Source organism: Dermacentor variabilis, chromosome 7 (genome assembly GCF_050947875.1).
Source record: "Dermacentor variabilis isolate Ectoservices chromosome 7, ASM5094787v1, whole genome shotgun sequence".
Taxonomy (NCBI): domain Eukaryota; kingdom Metazoa; phylum Arthropoda; class Arachnida; order Ixodida; family Ixodidae; genus Dermacentor; species Dermacentor variabilis.
Window position 1 is genome coordinate 82,348,824 of NC_134574.1, and position 25,821 is coordinate 82,374,644.

The 25,821-nt window shown below is 46.8% G+C and overlaps 1 protein-coding gene across 3 annotated transcripts in view; it reads right to left on the reverse strand.

Moving 5' to 3' along the window:
- Nucleotides 1-16,504, reverse strand: part of LOC142586881 (uncharacterized) — a 31,983-nt gene extending 15,479 nt beyond the window's left edge. The window contains exons 1-3 of one of the 3 annotated variants that reach the window (XM_075697760.1): nucleotides 16,308-16,504; nucleotides 14,819-14,912; nucleotides 123-190 (exon numbers count right to left, since the gene is read on the reverse strand). In XM_075697760.1, the coding sequence (XP_075553875.1) occupies nucleotides 123-190; nucleotides 14,819-14,912; nucleotides 16,308-16,440 (295 nt within the window). In that variant the 5' untranslated portion in view covers nucleotides 16,441-16,504. Of the gene's footprint in view, nucleotides 1-122; nucleotides 191-14,818; nucleotides 14,956-16,307 lie in introns of all 3 variants that reach the window. The other 2 variants (XM_075697759.1, XR_012829273.1) reach the window with 2 other exon arrangements.
- Between the last annotated feature and the right edge of the window lie 9,317 nt (nucleotides 16,505-25,821).

Sequence of the window (25,821 nt, forward strand, 5' to 3'; positions counted from 1 at the left end):
AGATCCGATGCATGTCAAATGCCTTTCGGATCAGAAGCCTACACCTTTGCCAATTCGCATGTTGAAAATGTTCGAAAACTGATGTTATGGGATTACATAAAAATGCAATATGGTCTTCTTACCTTGTGCAGTGATGAACATTGTGTCCTGTTGACCCATGGGAATATTTCCGGAAATATTGTTTCGATGCCTTTAGGAGTAATGAAGATTATTTTAGCAGCAATCATTGTTCGGCGAGTTAGTATGTATTGAAATAAAGGCGAACTCGGAACTAGACAAAGGGGAAGCTGAGGCAGAATGATATATGAGCTCAAGGCAAGTGCTTCAAATTGGAATAGGTAGCAGTAGACATATAAAAATGTGCGGAAGATAGAACTTTAAAAATTAACGAAATAATAAACAACTACCGACGCATTAAGAGAAATCTGCCAGCATTTCTTGTTTTCTTTTCTAAGAACAATCAAATGATTTAAATGCTTGCAGAAAGATAGAAAAATAAAGGTAATCGAGATAGAGCCAGAAAAGATGCCCACAGCTTGGCATCGGTCTTTTCCCCAAAGAAATTATCTTCATTACGACAGCCACAGGCTAACAATGCTACGATGAGGAGGAGAGGTACCTTTGCTTATATGCTGCATCCAGCTCACGGCTTCGCCTACTAAGGACGAAAAATCAGGTATCTCGGACAGATTATCGTTTGGCGGATGCATGGAAGGTAGCCTGTAGTGATGACGAGCAGCGCAACAAAATATTGGAAAAAGTGTGTATACATTGCATTTAGCAGTACCTAAAAGAGGCATCTAGGATTGGGAGGTAATAATGAAGCTTTGCGAATACAGCATACCTCGCTCTGGAAGCGAGCGTCGAAAAACGTATCAGCGCTTGCTTTAGAATCTATTTGAAATCTCCCTTGCCAATTGAAGCACTGGCTTAGGGGAGTTAAAACTGCAATGAATCCAAGGGCGCGCGGGGTTGTTAAGTACCTGTCATTGTTTATGCGGAGAAGTTTGTATCTGTTCTTTGTTGAGGTCGCTTCCGGTGGTTTGTTGTCCAACTGCAATTTTTACCATAAAATTGAAACGATTAGGGGTATAGCGTAGCACCTCCCTTTTGTAATATATGATTTTGCTTTCTGTGACAGGCATATCTCTAGTAATCTAAACAAGGTTCATTGTCTCAATTTATGTTATTGTGAGGTTTCTTACACCTCTTCGCCGAGAAAAACGAAGTCTTCAAAGCAGGAGCAGTAATAAACCAGTCTGGAATAAAGGTTGACACTGGTTTCTGTTCCTTGAGCCTCGAATCTACAATGAAGTCCTCGAATGACCGAACACAACACCCGTGTCCATCGCATTGTCTTTATCGACAGTACAACCAGGAATTTATTCACCTTAACCTTTTCTGGGTGCCTGAAGGTATGTTTAGTAGAGGTACCTGAAAGTATGTTTAGTAGAAGCTGAATTATTCTTCCATTTACACCGCATCACAATTCAACATGGTACTTTTTTCTGTCTCTCTCATTCTCTCTCTCTGTCTTCATTCTCTCTGTCTACTTTATTAGATTTGATGCTGAAAGTGTACGACGCCTTTTCCAATCCACGTGTGGCTAATGAGGGCGGCGCACTAATGGTAACCCTCGCGTGTATTTTGATCCGCGAGTGTTGCTGGGTGTTCTAACATGAACATTTGAAACTATTGTTTTCTGCTTGAGACTCGGTGACCCCTACTTTTAGTGAATAACAAGCACGTTTATGAGGTGAACTACAACGCGCCATCCGCAGCTCGAGCGATAACATTTCTTAGGTACTGTGTGCCGGAATTTAACGAAAACAAAAACAAAAGAATACTATATTTTTTACCATAGCGAAAGTGAAACCGAAATAATTGTATCGGTTTTCACTGTAAGGGTGAAGACGGCAATTCGAAATAACCGACGTCAGGCAACGTCGGTTATTTCAGGGGTTCAGGGGTTCGCATAAACACGTATCTCGTACAGGGATAGAGCGAGTAGTAGCTAGTCGAGTGCACCATTTATCTAAGTCCGCCGCCCGGTGCCAGAGCAGATCGGCTTCGTAGCGAAACCTAGGGTTTGCACGCTGATGAGCCAATTGTTCCGTTTTGTATGGGCACAACGCTTCGTTACCGATGTTTTACCATTAGTTTATGCTACTTTAGGTTTGTTTTATTGAAACAGCGGTCTCGCATTTAAACGAACACAGGCGGTGACACGCTGCTTTTATCAAGCTAAGTGCCTTGAGTCAAGGCAGTGATTAATAAATATCAATGCTAGTTTTGTATCTTTACTCTCATTCGAAAATATTTCCGTTGAACGAAAGCCGTTATGAACCATTAGAGATCATTATTTTCTCGTTCCGGAGCAGAACCCGAACGGAACGTTTTTCAGTGGAACAAAACTAGATGCAAAGCAAAAAAAAACATTTCGTACCGACACCCTGCTTAGAATCGACTACGAATATCACAGCAGATGATCTTGACCACAACGTGAGACGTCGTGTCGGCTTTTATGCCTGCTTTAAAAATACGGAAAGTGCCGGACAATTGCCGCCATCCCAACTGTTACATCGGTGGGAATTCCTGACACTCTTGTTGTTTCGCCACACTGCCCACCCACTCTACTTCCTTATTTAACGAGATCACGACAGTGAGCCAATGACGAAAAGCTCTCGGGAACTCATCAGTGCCTTGTTACAGCATGCCTGTCAAACTGGCGGCTTATGCTCCTTGTTCTTCGGTTCCAAAAATGAATCCTACACTCTCACATCATCCACCACGATTAATTTCTGCACCCCGACTGTTCAGTCATACAACGCCCCACTCTATTTTGCTGATACTAGCAGCGGTACGGCTCTACCGCACAGTCCAGCACACGGCCATGTACCTGGTCTGAAAACAAGGACGGCGGTGAGTGATAGCGGCAAGCGGTTTTTCCAACACAAATGCCTCCCAGTGTTAAAAAACTGACTTCAACAGTAAATTGAAATTTCTTGTCAATAGTGGCACCGAGGTCACTGTCCTGCCAGAAAATTTTGTTGGCTGTACATTTCACATGTCTGTCACCTTCAAGGCGTGAATGTTATGAACAACATTGTCTGTGGTCGCAGATCACTGCTCGGGAAGTTCGATCTGCGCCGCATATTATGCCGACATTTCCTCGTCGCCAACGTCAACCAAGGTGTAGCCTGAGCAGTCTTGTCTTCTCATCTGGTTGAGCAAGCCAGACAAATTGTTCTTGACTATATAATCAAGCCAGAGGCACTGCTCTTTGCGGGCGTACGAGTACCCCTTCCATCATCACACTGGGATTCGCTTTTGAAGTTTCCTTCTATTAAAGATGCACATGACAAGAGTAAGTCCGTGAAGCTCGACCTATTCGATGATATTGTCCCCTGTTATGTTATTGGGGCCGGATCACTCCAGTAAGAGGCAGACGCAGCGAGCAGAAGCACAAACACACATCAGACATGTATTGACTTACATAACCCAGATAACGGCACACACACATGACACTTCCCCAAATACCCCATAGATGACATGCAGGTATAGCTCTCTATGGGTGACTTATAATTGGCCTACAGTTCAGGCGGAAGCGCGTGTCGCCGTGTCGGAGACCTCGTGGAACAGATGTCGGCCAGCGGGGTCGGACAGCAGTGTCGGCCGGGCGGGTTGGACAGCCGCGTCGGACAGCCGGGTTGGACAGCCGGGTCGGACGGCCGGGTTGGACCACCGGGTCGGACGGCCGGGTCGGACGGCCGCGTCGGACGGCCGCGTCGGACCACCTCGCGGGGCTCAGGTGGCGGGCTGCAATCACCGGGTTGCGTCCACAGCTGGCGGGGTAGCCCTGTGGCCGCTCACCCGAACGCTCGACCGCCCCGGTTCAGGACCGCCAGCTCTCCTGGACCAGTGCTCAGCGGAAGAGCGGGGCGAGGTAACCTACCAGCGGGCGACAGTGTTGACTGGGGTGTGGCGTATTGGCGCGGGCGGCGATAGCTCCTATGGGCCAGACGCCCAGCGAGGAAGCTGTTTTCCGTCGACCGCCGAACCTCGCGCACTGCTCACTCCACGGGCCACGGGCCACACTCTCGCGCCACGCTTTTTTTTTGAGGCGCCACTGCCGACGCTCCCGAATCGTCGTCGATGATGATGATGACTCTCTTGCGGGTATTTGCCAAGAGTCGTCCTCTTCTCCCCCGCATTGCGCACCGTATGGTTGTTTTGCACTCCCGCATAGCAGATATTATAACAATACCCCCCATTTCGAGAAAGTTGATTGCAACTATTCTACACAAGGACGCGGGATGAAAAACAGAAGAGGAAAATTGTCACGCACGTTTGGCAAATTGTTCATATGGGTACATGACACATTGTTCACAGGGCATTGCGCTCAGTTAAAAAGCACAGGTCTGTTCGCTTTCAAATACGACTAAGCACTTGAGTGGTTGCATTGTCCAATCGCATTTTGTTATAGAACATGTGATTACGCGCGACTGAAGTAGTCAGCTCCGACATTGTCACAACCTTTTATGTAGTGAACAGTAAAGGAATACTCCTGTAAAATGAGACTCCAACGCAACACTCTGTTGTTGACGTGCTTGGCGGAATTTAAGTACAGTAAGGGTTGGTGATCTGACTGAACAACCAAAGGCTTGCCATATAGGTAAATGTGAAATTTTTGTACAGCCGAAACGAGTGCTAAACATTCCCGTTCAATTGTCGAATGCCGGGTTTCTCGGGGTAATAAGTTACGACTAGCGTAAGCAACAGGGTGCAGCACCTGGTCGTCTTCTATTTGGAGCAATACTGCGCCCAGGCTTGTGTTGGAGGCGTCCGTGCGCAGTATGAACTCTTTCGAAAGGTTGGGAGCAAGGAGGATGTGAGCCTCACTTAGCTTGCTCTTTAGTGTCGTGAACGCTTCTTCTTGAGTTGGGCCCCAAACAACAGTACTGCTTTGTCCTTTCTTTGTAAGGTCCGTCAACGACTTGGTCAGTTCGGCGTAGTTCGGGATAAACTTCCTGTAGTAGCCGGTCAGGCCAAGAAATGACTGCACTGCTTTCTTGTTGGTAGGACGCTTAGTAGCAAGAATCTTGTCTAGTGTTTTGAGAAGTGGTTCAACTTTAGACTTCCCAATCCGATGACCCAGGAATGCTATGCTGCTCTCTCCTATTTCGCATTTACTTGGCTTGATTGTGAGGTTGGCTTGTTTGATTTTCTCAAAGACTTCTCTGAGGGTATCTATGTGTTCTTGCCATGTATCGGTGGCAACGACAACGTCATCGAAATAATGATGGACGTTCGCCAAGTCTCCCAGTACGGATCTCATGAGGCGCGCAAATACTGCAGGGGCCGTTTTAATACCAAACGGCATGTAGATGAAATGGTAGAGACCAGACGTGCTGGAGAAAGCAGTTTTTTCTCGACTTTCGGTAGACATGGGTACTTGCCAATATCCCTTAGTGAAGTCAAACTTGGAGAAAAACTTCTTTTGACCCACAAACGCAAGTACTACATCAATACGTGGTATTGGCTCGCAATCCGGGATGAGTATCTTATTTAGCTCCCTGAAGTCGACGCACAGCCGAATAGTGTTGTTCGGTTTCTTTACGACTACAATTGGCGCGTGGTACGGGGACTTTGATCTCTCAATGACACCCATTTTCAACATCTCTTGTACTTCTTTTTCGACACTTTCCTGAAAAGCAAGGGGTATTGGGTACTGCGGAACGTGCACTGGTTTATCAGTGGTTAGACGAAGCGAACATTCGAAGAGCGCAGTTTTCCCAGGTATGTCAGAAAAAATGTCTGCATACACTTCAAATAACTCCTGTATTTCCTGAATTTGTTCATCCGTAAGATTTGTTGCCAACTTAACGTCAGTAGAAAACTGTGTTCGATGAAGGCTTAAGACAGGCATTTGCTTCACTTCGTCCTCTTCCCTGGTGTCACCTTCGGATGACCTTTCGTTGACCTCTGCAACAACAGAGACTTGGTGTGGTTGTGCAGGTTCCCGCTCCTCGTACTTGAGCATATTTATATGAAAGATCTTGTTCTTTCCAGAAACTCCAATTACATAATCAACGTCATTTTTCCGTTCCTTAACCTGGAACGGTCCTTTCCATTGCATTAAAAGCTTGTTCGAGTCAGTTGGCAACAAAATTAGCACTTTGTCGCCTGGATATAATTTCCTAGGGCGACTTTTCCTGTCATAGTAAGTTTTTTGTTTGTCGCGAGCTTTCTCTAGCTGATCATGTGCAATCTGGCATGTTTCCTCCAGGCGATTGCGCAAATCAAAGACATAAGTGTATGTCGTTCGCGTTTCTCCATCCAATTCCTCGTTCGTCCACAGTTCTCGTAATACCGTCAACGGTCCTCGAACGTGCGGGCCGTAAATGAGCTGAAAGGGAGAGAATCCGAGGCTTGCCTGCGGCACTTCTCTATATGCAAAAAGCAGAGGAGCAAGGTATCTGTCCCAAGATCGCGGTCTCTCTTGGCACATTCTCTTTAGCATCATCTTTAGAGTGACATTAAACTTCTCGACGAGACCATTCGCCATCGCATGGTAGGGTGTCGTCTTGAGTAGCTTCACTGAGAGTAATCGACTAACCTCTTTCATTTTTTCTGAGGTAAAGCTTGCTCCTTGGTTCGTGACTATTTCTTTGGGCAAGCCGACGCGAGAAAAGATCTCGATCAGCGCTTCTGCAACATGAACTGCGTCGATTGCAGGGAGTGCCACAGCATCTGGATAACGAGTCGCAAAGTCGATTAACGTAAGAACGTATCGGTTCTCACGGTCCGACTTTGGTGAAAATGGCCCGATTAAATCAACAGCGACCCTTTCAAAAGGTGTATGGATCAAAGGCATGTTGCCCAGAGGAGCGACTCCTACTTTCCCTTTAGGGGTTGTCCTTTGGCATTGGCCGCACGACTTCACGAAGCGTTTGACGTCTCCGTGTACATCTGGCCAATAGAATTCTTGTAGGACGCGATCGGTTGTTCTCTTGATACCTTGGTGTCCTGCCATGATGCTCTCATGTGCCACTTCTAATATGCCAGATCTAAATGCTTTTGGTATGACCACCTGCTTAAAGGTTCTGCCAGTGGCCAGGCAGTAAAGGCGATATAGCAATCCTTTTTCTTCGACGAATTCGTAGCTGTGCCCCTTTCCAGAGTGAAATGACTTGCTCACTTTGGCAAAACTATGTTTGAGCGTCGGGTCTTTGCGCTGTTCTTCAATGAGTTGTTCTTTTGTGACGTCACGTAAGACAATTGTCGGAACGCACAAGGGACGAATCTTGCCTTGTTCTTGTTCTTCAATTATTGCTTCAGCCACGCTCGATACATGGTGAGGCTTCCTAGGCGTCTTATTAAGCTTCATCCCTATCGACGACGACTCCTCGTTGGGAGCATCGGGGGGTTTCCAGTCAGAGTCTGGATCATATGGTCCTCTGACGCCTGGAAGATTTCCCAGAATTACGTCGTAGAGGGGCTCGTCCATACATGCTACTGTTAATTTGCCTGTAAAGTACGGCGTGTTCATTTGTACGACAGCTTCAGGTAGGTAGCTTGTTGATCCGTCCAGAAGAACAACGTTTCTCGTTCTTCCCGTCATATTCATCTCTGGAACGAGTTCTCGTCGGACAATTGCCGTATTACAACCGGTGTCTCGTAGCACACGAACACTTTTTCCTAGCAGCCGGCCTTCAACCACTGGCATCCCGTCGATGAGGAAAGTTACAGCATTCCCAGGGTTCTTGTCGTCGCTGTCACTTGATCGGCGAGTCCTCTTTCCTGGACGCTTTGATTCTTTCACTGGACGAGTCCGGACAGGGTGAGATTCGGTGAGTGTACACGCAGAACTTGGTTTGTTGTCCCCGTACCGAGTTCGGCAATTTTCAACGGTATGTCCCGTTCTGTCGCACAACTCACACTTCAGCATACGCTTAGGTGGGGCACGGCAGTCAGGAGCCAAATGTCCAAACCGGTGACAGAGGGTGCACATAAGTTGCGGTTTCCTGGGAACTTCAATGTTTTTCCCACCAGAATCCTTTGTGTTATCCGTACCTTTTCCTAGGTTTGTCCAGTTCTGCGCTTCTAGAAAGCGATCCGTCAAGCTAGCAAGTTCGTCAAGGAATTTGCACTCTCGCTCCTTCAAGAAAAGTACTAGCTTTGGCTCGCAACAATGCAGAAACTGCTCAGAGATCATGTGATCTCGGAGATCTTCATATGTTTTAGGCACATTAGCCATCTCAATCCAATGGTCGAAATATGCTGCAATTCTTGCTGCTAACTGTCTTCCAGTTTCGCCCTCTACTGCTCGTGCTTTCCGAAACTTCTCTTGGTAGCCTTGAGCCGAGAATTGAAACCTCTGTAGCAAAGCTTTCTTTGCCTTCCGATAATCTAATGAATCGGCGGCAGTCATCCGACCGATCACAGTTAACGCTTCACCAGTTAGACACATGCTCACAGCAAGAGCCCATTTTTCTTGTGGCCAGTCCTGTCCTGTTGCTACGCGCTCAAATCGCTGTAAATACGCGTGTAAGTCATCGCGTTTCTCGTCGAACAAAGGAAGTAACTTCTGTGGATTGAGGGATGACGAGGAGGTGCTGGGCGCTGTTAAAATTTCAGAAGCCGCTACCGGCACATTCCGAGCTCCTTCCTGAAGCTGCAGCTTTAGCTGGAGGATCTCACGCTGCCTCTCGTCAGCCAAGCGCGCTAATTCAGCAGCTTCCTTGGTTGCCTCTCGCTCCGCAGCTCTCTCGTCCCTTTGTTTTGCCTGTTCGGCCTCAATCCATCTGCGAAGTTCTGCGCCTGACAATCCTATTTGGAGTCCTATAGCCGTGATTTTCTCTAAATCCATGGGGCCGTCTACTAATGCGTGTCTGCGCTCAAGCGAAACTGCCCTCTTTCACTGTATTTACGAGTGGATCCTGGCAGGCTCGCCAGTTTGTTATGTTATTGGGGCCGGATCACTCCAGTAAGAGGCAGACGCAGCGAGCCGAAGCACAAACACACATCAGACATGTATTGACTTACATAACCCAGATAACGGCACACACACATGACACTTCCCCAAATACCCCATAGATGACATGCAGGTATAGCTCTGTATGGGTGACTTATAATTGGCCTACAGTTCAGGCGGAAGCGCGTGTCGCCGTGTCGGAGACCTCGTGGAACAGATGTCGGCCAGCGGGGTCGGACAGCAGTGTCGGCCGGGCGGGTTGGACAGCCGCGTCGGACAGCCGGGTTGGACAGCCGGGTCGGACGGCCGGGTTGGACCACCGGGTCGGACGGCCGGGTCGGACGGCCGCGTCGGACGGCCGCGTCGGACGGCCGCGTCGGACGGCCGCGTCGGACCACCTCGCGGGGCTCAGGTGGCGGGCTGCAATCACCGGGTTGCGTCCACAGCTGGCGGGGTAGCCCTGTGGCCGCTCACCCGAACGCTCGACCGCCCCGGTTCAGGACCGCCAGCTCTCCTGGACCAGTGCTCAGCGGAAGAGCGGGGCGAGGTAACCTACCAGCGGGCGACAGTGTTGACTGGGGTGTGGCGTATTGGCGCGGGCGGCGATAGCTCCTATGGGCCAGACGCCCAGCGAGGAAGCTGTTTTCCGTCGACCGCCGAACCTCGCGCACTGCTCACTCCACGGGCCACGGGCCACACTCTCGCGCCACGCTTTTTTTTTGAGGCGCCACTGCCGACGCTCCCGAATCGTCGTCGATGATGATGATGACTCTCTTGCGGGTATTTGCCAAGAGTCGTCCTCTTCGCCCCCGCATTGCGCACCGTATGGTTGTTTTGCACTCCCGCATAGCACATATTATAACATCCCCAACGGCAAACCGACCAATGTCACACCACAGTATGCCTTCTCGCTCTTAGAAACCTACACTTGCGCTCCGGGAATTCCGACGCGTGGTATACCTCGGCGATGGCCTCGCGGTATCCAGCCGCTGACCACCGACTTTACACGTACTTCCAAAAAAAGTACTTTACGATGACCATGCTTGGATACCGGTTATACTTTTAAGTGAGCCCGGCTTGCTCATCAGCTTAGAGCAATGTAAAATCGGAGTTTCTTGCTATGAATGCTTGGGTTATTTAGTGGACGGTGGCGGCAACAGTTTTCATCTTTTTAAGACGATAGACATCACAGCATTACCATAGTCCAATTTGTTGTGCCAAATACGCTTCCCTTTCAGTTGTCAAGGGGGCACTCTCTCGGCCCTGTTTGTTCTTGCAGCTGGGGAACAGGGCCTGTTCACGGGCGTCTTCTTATATACTTTGTCATCGTGGTGCCATCGGCGCTTTCAGTCGGCAGTTCCTCCGCGGCAACTGATAAGCACTAGCCTGTTTCTCAACTTAGCTGATATAAGCGCGGCAATGACACGGCTCGTTCGAGGCCGTACTCAATCCCGCCAACTATACTCTTTTGCAGGCAAAGCAAGGACACGAAGACGAGATGTGTGTTACCGAAAAGCGATCAGCACAGCAAGAGAGCGCTTGCCCTGCGAGCAGCGAGAAGAGTAAGGAAGCAAGCAGGGCGCGAAAGGTTGGCCTATGCCCTGTTTCAGTAATTCCGTGCAGCACTGTGAACATAAACTTTTTCAACCAATCTGGAGAGCGAACGCATCTGAAATGTGTCCTTCCACACCATAACGCCTACTAGCGGGGAGCGCTGCAGTAAAGGCGGCGATAGCATCTCCGACTCTTCTGCTGCAGCGCACTAGAAGGGCCAGTGTATTCAGGGAGAGTACAGCGGCTGAAGGTCCCCTTGTAGGCGTGACCAGGTGGAGCCACTCTTGCATGGGCTGTATGGAAGCCGCCGTGTTTCCCTTGGCAAGCTCTGCAACGACGGCTCGTTGCGGCCGTTACGCGTAGGAATGTTGGTAGCGTTATTTTTTTAATACAAGGTCTTCGGGTACACCGAGATGCAGTATTGTGAGAGGGGTTGTAAGAAAAGGCTAGACCTATTGAAAAGCAGAGCGAGCCAACTCGTCACATAAAATTAGGCAGCACGAAATCAAGTGTTATACAATAATTAGCTGTAAAAGCCACAATTGTTGCTGATACATCATTAGGCTGCAGCAAATTAACAACTGTCGAAATGCATGTATATTCTTACAATTACGCGTCACATATGAAAATATTTCTCAATGAAAACATACTGCTTTGTATACAGGCACTAATCGAACGACAGATGTACATTTCAGTATAGAGACCGGCTACTTAATTTCTAAGAGTCCCAGAACGAACACTCGATTGGAGATAGGAAAAGTTATAATAACATAGTTAATATTTACCCAGTTGTCACAATTATTTAGGTAATATGAGTGTTGCAAAAGAACAGTGCATGTAGTTCTAATATTTAATTAATCAGTCGATTACTTTATTATTAAACCAAGTAAAATTAAAATAAATTTTGGGGTTTTACGTGCAAGAACCCCTATCCAATTATGAGCACGCCTTAGTTAAAGGCTCCAGAAATTTTGGCCACCTGGGGTTCCTTAACGTGCACCTAAATCTAAGTACACGGATGTTTCCCATTTCGCCCACATCGAAATACGGCCGTCGTGGCCGGGATTCGATCCCACGAATTAGTACAACAATATCTAATTCTTTGTTTTGTAAGACGGCTAAATTACCAAGCTAGTTCGTTACACGGTGCCCAGCAGGTCTGTTCATCAAGCGTCGGGCACGGAACGCGCGAGCTCTGTTGTCGAGCGAGGAATTCACGATGCGCCTGAAGCACACGCCGGTCTTCTTCGCTATAAGTTAGCCCCGTAGAAGAGGGCGCCATCCTGGCGACTCAAGGGAAGTGAGGACAACTGAGTCATACCAAGGTTTGAGTCGCCGCACTTGAACTGTCTCACTTCCACGGCGCCTTAGGAGGATGCTTTAGCTCGAGCCAAGCTCCGACGCGACCTGTTCAAATACATGTAAAACGCAAATAGTTTTTCTGAGATAACCCCTGTACCGATTTTAATGACATTTGTTGCATTTGAGAGAGAAAGGTAACTTCTAGCGACTACTGGAAGCGGAATTCCGATTTAAGGCTTGAATTATGGCTTGAAAAAGATTTACAAATATTTGACCGTTTGAAAAATATAGAAGCACGAAGTTTACAAATTCATAGCTCTAAATAAATAACAGACATCGCGGTTCTGTAAACAGCATAGTTATGATCATTCAAGGTGGGCAATTATGATATGCCATGTTACATTTTATGTGACTTGGTTACGTTGGTTACAGGGGTCCTGGAAAAGCTGTATTTCCGCATTATAAACTTCTTTATATTCATATGTAACGTATAAATTTTTTCCGCTTTAGATGTAATGTTAGATGCAATTCACAGAATTGTATTACCATTTTTCGTTGTTGAGTTACAGAGTTATAAAGTTGATAGTTTCATTTTTTGAGAATTTTTGATTTTTGCCAATTTTTAATACACAATGGACGAGTCAACTTAAATGTTCGAAACCAGCCGTCACTAGAGTTTAAGTTTTCGCTTTAAATGCATCAACCCTTGTCAAATTTGGTGCAGTGGTTTCCGAGAAAAACGAATTCTCCTTTTACATGTATTTAGATAGGAGCACCCGAGCTCAACAAGGCACAGGGAGCATGTGTACTTGGCTAGACCTTTAGGAAAAAGTCCGGAGCTGGTGGAAGGTATCTCGAGCTGACCTAAAGAATTCCGCTGATAAGAGCTGGTGGGTCGGTCCTCATCGAGACGGAACTTTCGCTTGCATTGGTCTGCAGTCCTAAACGAGCGGGTTAGCTGGCGGCATTCCTCGGCGTATCGGGAAGCATCAGACAGTGACGTGCACTCGGATGGGTCAGGACGGGAGGGGAGAATCTCGTCGAAGGTGCAGGGAGGTTCCAGGCCGTATAATAGAAAGAATGGGGAAAAGATTGCCGTGGCCTGTGAGGCGCTGTGATATGCGTAGGTCACACATGGCAAAACGAGCTCCCAGTTGGTGTGGTCGGACGCAGTGTACATGGAAAGCATAATGCCCAAAGTGCGATTGAATCATTCAGTCATGCCATTAGTCTGCGGGTTATAGGCAGTAGCTGTGCGATGGACAGTACGGCATGCAGTAAGCAGCGCGTTAACTACCTCAGAAAGGAAGACATGTTCTCTGTCATTGAGAAGTTCCCGGAGCGTACTATGGCGAAGTACTATGTGTTGGAAGATAAAGGACGCAACGGCCGTGAGCTGTGGCGTATTTTAGGGCAGCTATTTTTGCATAACGCCTAAGGTGATCTACGGCAACAACAATCAAGCGATTCCAGCACGTGTGTAAGATAGAAGGCCGTAGAGGTTGGTGTCGACGCTTTCGTGTGATCAAGAAGGGCATAGGATTGGCTGCATGAGACCACAAGGACGCAGCGAGCTGGAGACTTGCGACCTTGGCACTCTGAACATGAACGTATGCACTTCTGGAGAAAACAGTACATTCTACCCCAATAAAAGAGCAAGCGGAGCCCGGTATACCCTTTGAAGAGGCCACCGTGGGCGCAGTGTGGGAGGAATTTTTGGAGGTGACCTAAATTCCATGGTAGGGTCCAATATGTGGAGTCATCTGTGGCGACTATCCGGGTTATCCCAGTGCTTTTATGTCGATTTTCGAACTACACCGGAGAGGAGGCAGTTGGCGTCCGCTCTTGAAAAATGAATTGCAAGCAGTGATCCTGGTTCTTCGAGTGCTTTCTTCGCTTCGGCATCGGCCAGTTAGTTGCCGTGTATACCACAGTGACCGCGACACCGCTGAAATCTGATGTGGTAGCCGTTTTCTTGCGCTAAAGTGTAGAGCTCGGCAGTTTGAAGAGCCAACACTATGTAAGCGCTTTCTTTCAACACCACTATAAGTAGTCAAAGAACCGATTTTGCGTCACTAAAGACTGTCCATAGATGAGCAGGCTGTCGAGAGATATATTGAACGGGTTCTCTTCCGTAGTTACGATAATTATTTTGTATGAGACTATTCATTATTACATTTATAGGCCCATCACGCACGAGATCTTCAGTGAATGTATTGATCCTTAACATATTATTAACAACAACATTACCCGCTTTTGCCTGCACCATAACCTTCTTTTACCTGAGGTAATGACAAATTACAGCAAGTTAATAGTCCTCTTCCCTGGCATAGCGATACGAAATTCATTAGCTTTCGAAGGAAAATCATAACACAACGTTCCTGCATTCTACGTGCTCTCCAAGAAATATTTCATTCTGGAATTCACTCATTCTAATTTCTTAATTAACTATTAGTACCTACGTCATTTTGAGAAGAATACTTTTGTTTGTGTATAAGTAATGATTATTACTGATAATGAAGCGAGTTTGGTCTCTCATGTCGGGATGATTATTCTTGGCAATATTCGTTCTTATTCAACTTATTCACACGCTTCCCATTATTTTCCGTGTTTTTTTCAATGGTTAGCATTACCATTACCTTGTTTATCCGATGTCCTATTCTTGACAACAAGCTTACCTAATTATTATTCTTATTGTTCACATGACCCTAATTTGCTGTTTTTGTATAACAACCCCATTTATGTTATCAGAGGAGGTCCCCCTGGCAGTTTTTTCAAAGCTCTGGGACATATTGCTGCAGTACTATTGCCCTGTAACTACAACATACCTTTGCAAAAAACTTGACTTCTTTCAAGCGAAACCGTCCGTACTGGCAACACATAGAGTCAAATATCAATGTTATGTTTCCTCAAGATTTTGATCGACCTTATATGCTAGGAATCTAAGTTCTTATTCTATATTATTGTTGGAAACGGGAGACTTACGTTATTAGGTGTTCTATATAAAGCCGTCTCAAAAGAACTCTTGTCCAGGTATATTGCTGAATCACGTCAACTTTGCACACAGGAGACGTAGTTGCTGTCGAATTAAACGTCCATATAGGCTCACTTGTATTCAGAAACTGTAAGAATGCGAATATTAGTACAATCATAATGTCCACATTAATCTTGAATGAACCTGATATAGCTCCTTGCATGCTGAAACATGCAGTAAGTGCCACTACAGATTGTTGTTTCAGCAGCACACTTGGCTTGATAGTTTGCCACGTTTATTACCTCATTACTACTAAAGCTAAGCCGAAATAAATTTAATAAAGAAGATGGGATACAAAAGTGCAAATATAGTGCTTGAGTGGGCCTCTATAATGTGTGCTTATACGAAAATGCCAGGCGTGGATCATCATCAGCAGCAGCCTGGCTACGCTCACTGCAAGGCGAAGGCCTCTCCCATACTTCTCCAACTATGCCGGTCATGTATTAATTGTGGCCATGTTGTCCCTGCAAACTTCTTAATCTCGTCCGCCCACCTAACTTTCTGCCACCCCCTCAGTCCAGTCCGTAACGCTTAATGACCATCGGTTATCTTCCCTCCTCATTACACGCCCTGCCCATGTTCATTTCTTTTTCTTGATTTCAACTAAGATGTCCTTAAGTCGCGTTTCTTCCCTCACTCCAATCTGCTCTCGTCTTTTCCCCCTTAACACTAAACCCATCATTCTTCTTTCCATAGCTCATTGTGTCGTCCTCAATTTAGGTAGAACCCTTTTCGTAAGCCTCCAGGTTTCTGCCCCGTAGGTGAGTACTGTAAGACACAGGTGCTGCACACTTTCCTCTTGAGGGATAATGGCAACCTACTGATCATGTCCTGAGGATGGCTGCCGAACGCACCCTAGGCCATCGTATTCTTCTGATTATTTCAGTCTCATGATCCGGATCGGCGGTCATTATCTGCCATAAGTAATTGTATTCCCGTAGTACTTCCAGTGCCTCGCTGCCTATCGTAAACTGCTGTTCTCTTCTGAGAGTGTTAAACATTACTTTATTTTTCTGCAGATTATTTTTAGAACCACCTTTCGACTTTGCCTGTCATGTTCAGTGAGAATGCATTGCAATTGGTCCCCTCAGCTACTAAGCAAGGCAATATAATCAGCAAATCGCAAGTTACTAAGGTATTTTCAATTTACTCTTGGACTCTTGGGCGGGTAAATGCACCCAATTTCGTATTACTGGAAGGCAGGCGTGCAAATAAACTCAAAATAAGAAATAACAATGTCCTCTAACAACAGTATCAAGATCATTGTCGACGCTCTTGGGATTGGCTGTGAAAAAATGTAGCGACACAACCTAATGCTACAGTCGAAGAACGGTATTTGTGAGGCAGGTTCATAAAATATGTTTTCATTTCAACAAGCACGCGATTTACTTTATTTCGACAAATGTTCTCTCGCTATTTACTGTAAAAAGAAAAACTTACCTCTGTGATATACAACGTGTCTCGTCGACCTCCTCCTACACATTGACCTTGAGAGTAGTGAACTCTTGATGCTATAGCTGTGAGCAGAGCAGCTACATGAAACAGATTTGCTACCATAGCTTAACTTCTGCATGCAAGAACCTTTGCTAAGAGCAGCATCTGCTGCACTGCGTTAAAGGAAACCTATATAATATCCGAATCGCAACTGTTAGAATGGTATTTTTCTGAAAATGTTAACCTCTTTGTTGAAGTAACAATGCACGAGATTGCGTGCCAGTGTATTTTTAGAATCATGACACACGGTTCCGCAGTGTCACTTTCCCAACCGCATAAAGTCGGCGCCATTTCACAAAGAAAAGCCGATTTTAGCATCAGTAGACCCCTTGTATACGCCATGTACGCTCCCTCTATACGTTCAATTTTGTTACAAATAGAATGACGTGTACCCTGTAAATCATGCATTGACCTCTGTCGTGTACTTTACAGTGGAATTATATAGTTTCTTTAAACTTACGTAAGACTTCTTTTACGTGTTTCATCATTTCAGTGTATATGTTACTAACTTTATGGAGACAAAATGTTCATACACGAGGCATTTCTACAATTCATGTGGAAAGTGGTAATAAAGAAGGGGCTCAGCTGTAGTAGGACTATCAGTTGAAGCAACTGTGGCTTGGTTTCTTGAAAATAGCCATACTAAGACTACAAGTAATAGCATTTGTGGTTTAATTGCCACGCAACAGCTCTTGAGAAGATAATGCTGCCGCTACAGCTGCTTTGAAACCAGAACACGGTTGTTAGATTTGAAACTGTACAAGCTGAAAACTTGACTCTAAAACCATGTTTTTATGAGTGTTGTAAAGCAAAAATAGTTTTTCAGCGTTGTAAGAAAAGAAAGCGAGGCGTTCTTTGGCACCTGATATAAATATTTTTCGTTGTTTTATTTCGCAGTGGGAGCACAACGTCATTACATGCAGGAAATGGAAATTGCGCACATAGTAGACAAAGTTTTGTGCTAATATGAGCGAAAGTAATTGTAGTATGGTCGGGTGTGTCCTACGATGAGACAAGAACCACACCACAGGAACAATCTAGTAGCCTGGAGTGTCTTTTCTCACTTAAGAAATGATATGCGAAGCGTTTTGCTACTTTATTCATTACAGAAAGCTTTACATGACCCGCTGATATAAGCCTGCTGTAGCAGCTTGTTGTTAAGGTTGTTAAAAGTGATTCTCGATTGGTCGGTTATCAAATGTTTTCTTTATTTTCAAAGGAACTTAAAACGCATGTCTCGAAGCGCATAGTAGAGACTCAGTACTCTACTACTCCACTACCCAAATACACCTCCATTACAATTGGTGGAGAAGCTGGGTACAATAGAAAATCTGGAACTTCGCAATGGGATACTAGAGCCCATCTTCATTACACCGGAAGAACGAACACCATAACCACAACCCGCTGCCCCGGATTTCGTCTATTCGCCAAAATTCTAATAGCAAACTAAAGAAAAGTGGGGAAACCCGTACCTGCTAAAAAGCAACAACGGGTTTAAAGCCAATAATAATTTAAAAAAAATGAGGGGTGAAATTCCCAAAGTGCATGATTTAAAATAAAACCAATTTTGGAAAAATAAATTGTGGGTGCGGTAACTACTGTTGTCTGAAGACTCCTTCAGCGAGGAGAGAGGCCTCGCATAAACCGTTTAATGATAAAACATGAAAAGTTTCACGATGGAGTACAGGGATCATGAAACAGGTGCCCGAAGAGTTGATGGCCTGGATCATCATCTGATTTCCGAGAGCAGCAATGGTTGAATTCAAGTCCAGAGAAAGGGCATGGCATGGCAAGAACTTATTTTGGTCCAGAGAAGCTAGGACCTGAGGGCACAAGCCCCCAGGCTAAGTCGGTGGCTCCGCCCGCGTAGGCACCGGTAGGCCAAAGGCTTTCCCGATGCCGTGAGCTCTCCGGACGGCCAGGAGTTGATCTTGGAGGACTTCGCTGGATATGCGCCGACTCCAGTCCTCCTCACTGTGGAGATCCGAAGCCCTTTGGTTGGGGCACAGCCAGAACATATGATCAAATAGACACGGAGTGTGTCCACAACTTTTACATTCCCCGGGGAAATCCTGGTCAATTTTGTTAAGCAGATAAGGTGTGGGATAAGATTTAGCTTGAATCATTCTTAATGTGACTGCCTGAGCTCGGGTGAGCTTCTGATGGGGGGGAGGAAATAACCTCCTGCCGTCTCTATAGTGTGAGGTGATCTCGTGAAAAGTAGTAAGTGGGTCTTTGTAGGAGTCGCAGCCATCCTGGAGCAGTTCCTGATCTGATGCGTTGCATGTGACATTTCGCACAGCAGAGTGAGCTTGTTCGTTAGGATTGCAGCCATTGGGGCTGACCGAATGGCCCTGATGAGCAGGAAACCAGACTAGATGTGAGCTATCTTGTTGCTCGTAATTATGAGTAATAATACTGTGTATAAGTAACTTGTGTGCTTCCATTGAGACGAAGCCGGCTGAGTAATTCCTAATAGCTGTACGGGAATCGGAGAAAATTGTGGAGCCTCTTCTCATTGTAATTGCAAATGCTATGCTTGCTTCTTCGGCGGCATGAATGGAGCTCGTTCTTAGTGACGCCACGCTTATTAATTTACCGCTCTCATCGACCACAGCAATAGCGTAGCGGTTGCCGGATCCATAACTATTTGCATCGACAAAAAGAGCTGAGCTTTCTTGTTGGTGCAGTTTACCCAGAATGTATTTCGCCCTGTCATCCCTTCTGCCCTTGTTGTGCACAGGATGAATGTTTCTAGGTATGGGGTCTACAACTAATTGTGTCTCCACCTCTTTGGGTATTTTGAACTTAGAAACGTCTCCTCCTCGAGGCAGTATTCCGACTTTATCTAGAATTTTCCACCCTGGCTTAGTGTTGGAGAGTCTTGCAATTTGTGAGAGCGAATGTGCCTCAATGAGCTCATCTATAGTGTTATGAAGTCCTAACTTGTTTAGGAGTTCGGTACTCGTTCCGTGTGGGAGTCCCAGAGCCCTTTTGAGTCCGGAGCGTATACGTACGGTCAGCTTAGCCTTCTCTCTTTTCGCCCAGCTCAGGTATGATGCGATGTACGTCACATGACTGATTAAAAATGCATGATATGCTCGGATGAGATTGTCCTCTTTGAGGCCTGCAATTCGAGTTGAGACCCTGCCCAGGAGCTTTAAAATACTGTTGGCCGGACCTGTGAGACGGTTCAGGGCCGTAGCATTGCAGCTCCTTGCGTCAATGAGAAGACCCGGAATTTTAATTGCCTCTACTCTCGGTATGACCCATCCTGTGTTGTCTGTGATGTTAATTGGCAGAGTTTCTAAATGTGCAAGGTTTCTAACAACTTGTCTCCCCTGTCTAAAGGGCAGCAGCTCAGATTTATTAGCTGATAGCCTGAGTTCGGTGCCCTTAGGGAAGAATTCTGTGGGGTCTACCGCTGCCTGTAGTGTCAGGTCTAGTGCTGCGAGTGACCCCCTGGGGACCCACACTGTGATATCACCAGCGTATATGACGTGCCCCAAGCTTGAGATTTTGGACAATTCCTCCGAGAGTCTGTGCATGACAATGTTAAAGAGGAGTAGGGACAATACTGAACCTTGTGGTGTGCCGTTTTTGCTTAAATTGTATGGACCGCCTGTGACTATACCGAGTTTGACCCGAGCTCTCCGATTAGCCAGAAAGGACCTTGCATAATTGTAGAAATTTCTTCCCAGGTTCAAGGTTGAGATTTCATGTAAGATATGTTTATGCGCCACCGTATCAAATGCTTTGATAAGATCCAGACCCAGGAGGCCCTTTGCGTCCCTGCTAGGGTCGTCAATAATAGCCCGTCTGATCATGAGCATGGCGTCCTGTGTGGATAATGCCTTCCGAAAGCCTAAGAAATTGTGCCTGAAAAGCTCCTGGTTTTCTATGTGTTCGATTATCCTCTTATGAATAGCATGTTCGGCCACTTTGCCAATACAAGATGTAATTGATATGGGCCTGACGTTCTCCTTTGTTAGTGGTTTGCCTGGTTTCGCTATAAATGTCACCTTGGCCTCCCACCATTCCGTTGGGACAGTGCCGGATCTCCAGTTATTATTAATTTTGACCGTGGTAATGTCTATGGCATCATCGTCCAGGTTTCGCAAAATTTTATTTGTGATGCCATCCTGACCCGGGACAGATCTCCCATTTAAATTAAAGAGTACATGCCTCATCTCAGCTACAGTGAAGTCACTGTCCAAGTCCGGTTGCGCTATTCCGGAGTAAGGTTCGCTTATTTCTTTTTCGTTCTCATATTCATTTTTAAGTGGCAGGTACATGTGTAGCAGGTCGTTTGCGACCACTCTTGCTGTCCGCCCTATAGTTACCTGCTTGATGACGAGTCTGTTTATGGCGAAGTTTGTGGTACCTCTGGAGAGCTTGTGATTAAGTAGGCTCTTAAATAGATTCCATTTTCCTCCTCTGTGCAATCTGCCGTCTGCTTCTGAGCAAGCTTTGTCCCATTGTTTACGAGAAAGTGAAAGTAGGTTTCGATATTACGATTAACTTGGGCGATCTTGGCTCTAAGTCTTCTATTAAGTCTGTGACTCTTCCATTTGGTTAGAAGGAAATTTTTCGCTTCCAGCATCTGAGCTAGCTTGGAGTTCATCTTTGGGACTTTCATTTCTGTTGAGACTGCTTTAGTAGCTTTCTTATTTGTTGCCTTTAGTTGATCTAAAAGCTCCTCATAAGATTCGCCATCTATGTTGGTTTCCTTACGCAACTTACGAAAGAGATCCCAGTCCACGCACTCATATTTCCTTAGTGCTGGTGGTTGCGTCTGTAAGATGACCTCAAATATGTAATGATCACTTCATAAATTCTCCTGCATATTGTCCCACGAGCCTTCAGTTCCCCGAAGGAATGTTAGATCCGGAGTTGTATCTCTGGTAGTGGGGGTTCCAGTTCTCTTGGGGAAGTTAGCATCTGTATTGAGAGCAAATTTTAACTCACTGGCCGTGGTTGCTAAATTAGTACTCTTGACGCTCTGATTACCATAGCCCCATTCTTTGTTGGGAGCGTTGAAGTCCCCAGCCACTACGACTGGGAATGTATCTGCCTTACTGGAAATGCGGCTCAAGAGGGTCTTAAAATCCCTTTTCCTATCTTGCGGAGAGCTATAAACGTTAGCTGTATATACGTTAGCAGCTTTTTTGTTCTCCAGGATGAGTTCGATCATTTGTGCTTCCAGTCCAACCTTGTACCTGGGAAGCTCGTGAGTTCCATAGGAGGTACCCTTTCGAACCAAAGTCACTATTCCCCGACCCCTGATATGATCAAGGTTTCGGAGTTGTAACCCGGTAGAGAGATATCCTCCTTAGCTAGTGTTTCCTGTAAAAGAATAACGTGCGGCTTAACTTTAGACGGTCTAATGAGCTGCTGCAGGGGAGCCTTGCGCCTTCGGAAACTCGCACAATTCTACTGCCATATTTTAATGTTATTGTTGCCGTTTGAAGCCATTATGATGCCATTGGTTGACTACCCGAGCCCCTAGAGTCCGCGCTCGGGCTACCGTTTGTGCCTCCGTGGACTGCTGATGCAGCCGCTGCGCTTGCCTTTGCCTTAACTTTGGGCCTTTCTAGTTGACCCACTCGAGCATCTAGATTAGTGACAAGGTCAATGATTTTCGCCAGAGTTCTGTCTGTTGTTGCTAACCTTGCGGCTATTCTGACTTTTTTGTGTTTGGGAGGTGCCTCACTCTCTCGCATCTCCTCTTCCTCAGGGGTTTCTAAATCTTCCTCCTCTGTTTCGCTAATGGGAACAGGGTGGGGGGCGTTACGTTTAGGCTTGCCGGGCAACGGCTTTGCAGCCGTTGTCTCCTTCTGACTACGGGGTGTTTCGGACCCTTCTTTAAAGGATTTGAAAGCCTCCCTGAGCTCAGACAGTTCTTGCCTTAATTTCCAATTTTCTGATTCTAATGCCAGTATTCGGGGATTTGACTCACGCTCCGGCTGTGCCCTACCATTAGTACTCGTAGACCTTGCCCTTGTCGGTTGTCCTGGTTGCCAAACGCCTCCGTCCTTGACTCGATCGGCCCAGGTTGCTCTTGGGGTCGACTGTGAACGGGACCTTGATCTTGCAACAGGTCCTCGGGGTTGCGGTTCGACACCAGAAGATTCTCCAGAGCTGGGTTGTCCTCTGGATCGAGAACGCCCCCTGGAGCGGGAGCGCCCTCGTCAGCTGGAGCGACCTCTCGTGCGAGAGCGCAAGTTGGCGTCATTTTCTTGCATGACCCCTGTGCGCTGAAAATATTGAAGAAGAGTAATCCACTGGTAATGACCAGTAGAATGTGCACAGGCAACCAAACTAGTGTTCATTACTTATACAAAATACAGCAACAATGAATTTGAGCAAAAGAATGTGTATTAAAAGAGGCTGTTACTCAAGAATTTTGTTGTTCCGTTGTATAAATATTGGCAGATGTTTAGGGCAGAAAGGGACACTAGATTATATCTGTCATGTTGTCACCGAGAGCTGCCCCTCCCCTCCACACGCCTGTAAGTGGGGAGGCAGAACTCACGGCGAACTGAATGTTATATTAAATGAATGAAGGGAAAAACGAAAATAAATTAATAGTAGGAGGAAACATAAAATGTGTGAGGTGAGACATTAGTAATCTAACCAGGATATGAGACAGTGAAATATACGTCCCAACTGTGGGATTATCAAATGAGCTGATCGTATTGATTACATTAGGCGCAGTTTACTGATAGACCGACAGGGATCCCGCGGACACCTGCGACACGGCCACACGCCCGAGACGCCGTCACTCTGAGCTCCCTGCCGAGTAATAAGCCATGTATGTATACTCTTCCGTGCGCAGCAACCTAGGCTGACCCACTGAGAACGTATGGTTAAATCTTGAAGTACCTCCATTAGGCCAAGTGCCCACCGGAACAAACGCGCAGCGCGGACGCGACACCAGCCGCGCCGCCCACCCCGCGAAACCAGCCGTAACACCCTGGCCTCCCGCAGGCGCCAAACGCGCATGGCAGAAAAACGACGCTCACTCGAAAACACAACAGCGGAGGCGAAAAACAACCATAGAAAGAGAAAAAAATTGAAGAAGAAATAAAGGAAACAAGAAAAACTTTATTCTTACGCAGCGTGGGCGGAGCGTTTCCCAGCTAGATGATTAAAAAGATACCGCTCTGGACGGGAAACGGCAGTCAGCTGAAGCAGGCGACGCGCCTGCCTTGAAAGCAGCTGAGCGCGTTCAGTATCATCATCATTCACACCTATGTGTGATATTTGATGGAATCGTCTGTGCTCCGTGCAAGACGAGTATGCTGCAACCTCAGAGAGCCACAGACGTCCGAGCCGTTAGTATATGCTCGCATACCGCTCCAAGCCGCTGGAGAGCAGGGTCCGCCACGACCCCCAGCCGACCGGTAGGGATATTTACTTACGTGCTTCCGTTGAAAATTTGTCAGCTATGTGAGGCTGACACGTCCCTCTGCAGGAGCACTTCCGACTGTCTAATTAAAACTAATCATTGTGGCACTGGGTCCCGAAGAACCGATCTCCGTAGCCGGGTTCGGGACTGTTAACCCGATTCCCATTTGGTTGCAGCGGGGCGCCTCCGTTTCACAGACTAAACTACACAAACGTTGCCCCGGTGACTACCGCGGTCTGTCCTGGCCCGTTGCGTCAATGCGGCCCGCACATATTCAGCGGTACAGAAGACCATGACGTAAAAGACTTGCTAGCTGAGTATGACCGGGCGAGCGTTCACAACAACTGGGACGACAGCAAAAACTGAATTACGTGTCACATTATTTGAGCGGTGTCGCCAGCGCGTGACACCGCAACCGCGGACGTGATCTCAGAACGAGGGCGGCCTTCACAACTAACATGACGGGTGTATTCCGGTGACCTGCCGTTCGGAAGCTTCGCGCCGAGCAACGTTGGCGTGGTCGTGTGCAACCATGAAGGAAGGAAAATCTGAGGGGGGGTCCTGACCTCACTCTTTGTGAAGCCTATTGCCTTCGGCGCACTACCACAGGTGCAACTACTCCGGGCAGCGGGCCGTAGCATTCTGACCAGCGGCTGTACTGCGGTGTATTCTATCGTGATAAAACATGACCAATTCATCTGCAGTTTATGAGAACTAACACGTATGCTGGTCGTGGCTTATGAGAATCGTTTTGCTTTATCGAACATGTTTCGGACGGCCACTTGCAGGGAAGGTGTGACGAGCCACACCGCCCCTACGAATAGTCTGCAGATGAGAGTGTCTTTACGCCTTTAAATACACTGGTTGCGGCCTGAGGCACATTGTGTTCGTAGTAGGTGAAGCTTTTCGGAAACAAAGCTCGGCGGTGCTGAACAGTACAAGTGCGAATGCGTGCGGTGCGGTTATTGACTGACCCACCTACATGATGGCGTACATTCCTCTGCCGAGACTTGTTCACTGCACTTCACTTTCCTGCGCCCCTGGAGAACACAGAAAATATTACAGCAGTAAAGAGTTTCCTCCATTTATTACTCAAAGCAACGGCTTCTTTACCACCCTTACAAATGGCCGTTTTACGTGCCATAAAAGCATCGCCAGTTGTGAAAAGCACCAACACTGGCACAGCTGACAAGTCTGTGTTGAGACGTTTGCATGAATCCACCGAAAGCGAAAAAATACCTCCCCATCATTCTTCGTTCATGGCGCCGTGTACGGCGTTGCATGCGCGCTCATTTCGCGCTTTTTACTTCTCGCAGTCCCGCTTGGCCACAACAACATCAGGGACAGCACAATCTGGATAACAGCTGTGCAAAGCACGGAGACTAACGCAACCCAGCACACACGACCCCTTTGCCACGCGGTAATAAATCCACGGAGCAACAAGTGTGAGCGCACACAACATATCAAAGCCGCCATTGTGGCCCGAGAATGTGGCCGCTATAGCCAAAGGAACACAAAAATGAAGCAAAAATGAGGAAGTATCACGTCAACTCCTCCACACTTTTCTCTTAGCGAACTTAGGGGGTAGAGTCTCTCCTCAGTTTTTTCCTTCATCCATGTGCGCAACAGAGGGGGGAGACATTTACCACAATACAGAAGATGTTGTCGACCTCTGCAACAGCGTTGAAGTGTCACTGGCTGATGCATGCAAGATCAGGCATATTTTAAAAGGCACTGAAGACGACGCGATCCAGACGTTGGTGAAAACTTGAGCAACAGTGTCTGAACTGATCAACCTCTGCAAACGCTTCGATGAACTACGCAAGCAACGTGTAGCCACCCTCATCATACCTTGCTGGTGAAGCAGCGCACTGACACGGACTCAGTGAAGGCACACAAGAAAAGACGACACTTGTTCACTGTGTCAGTGTCAGTGCGCTGTTTCAGCAGCAAGGTATGATGATTACTCACCACCTAGCGAAACTTTCCACTTTAGTGTAGTTACCTGCCAATATCCTTGTTTGTTTCTTTTATGTAGCGCACGCTTCA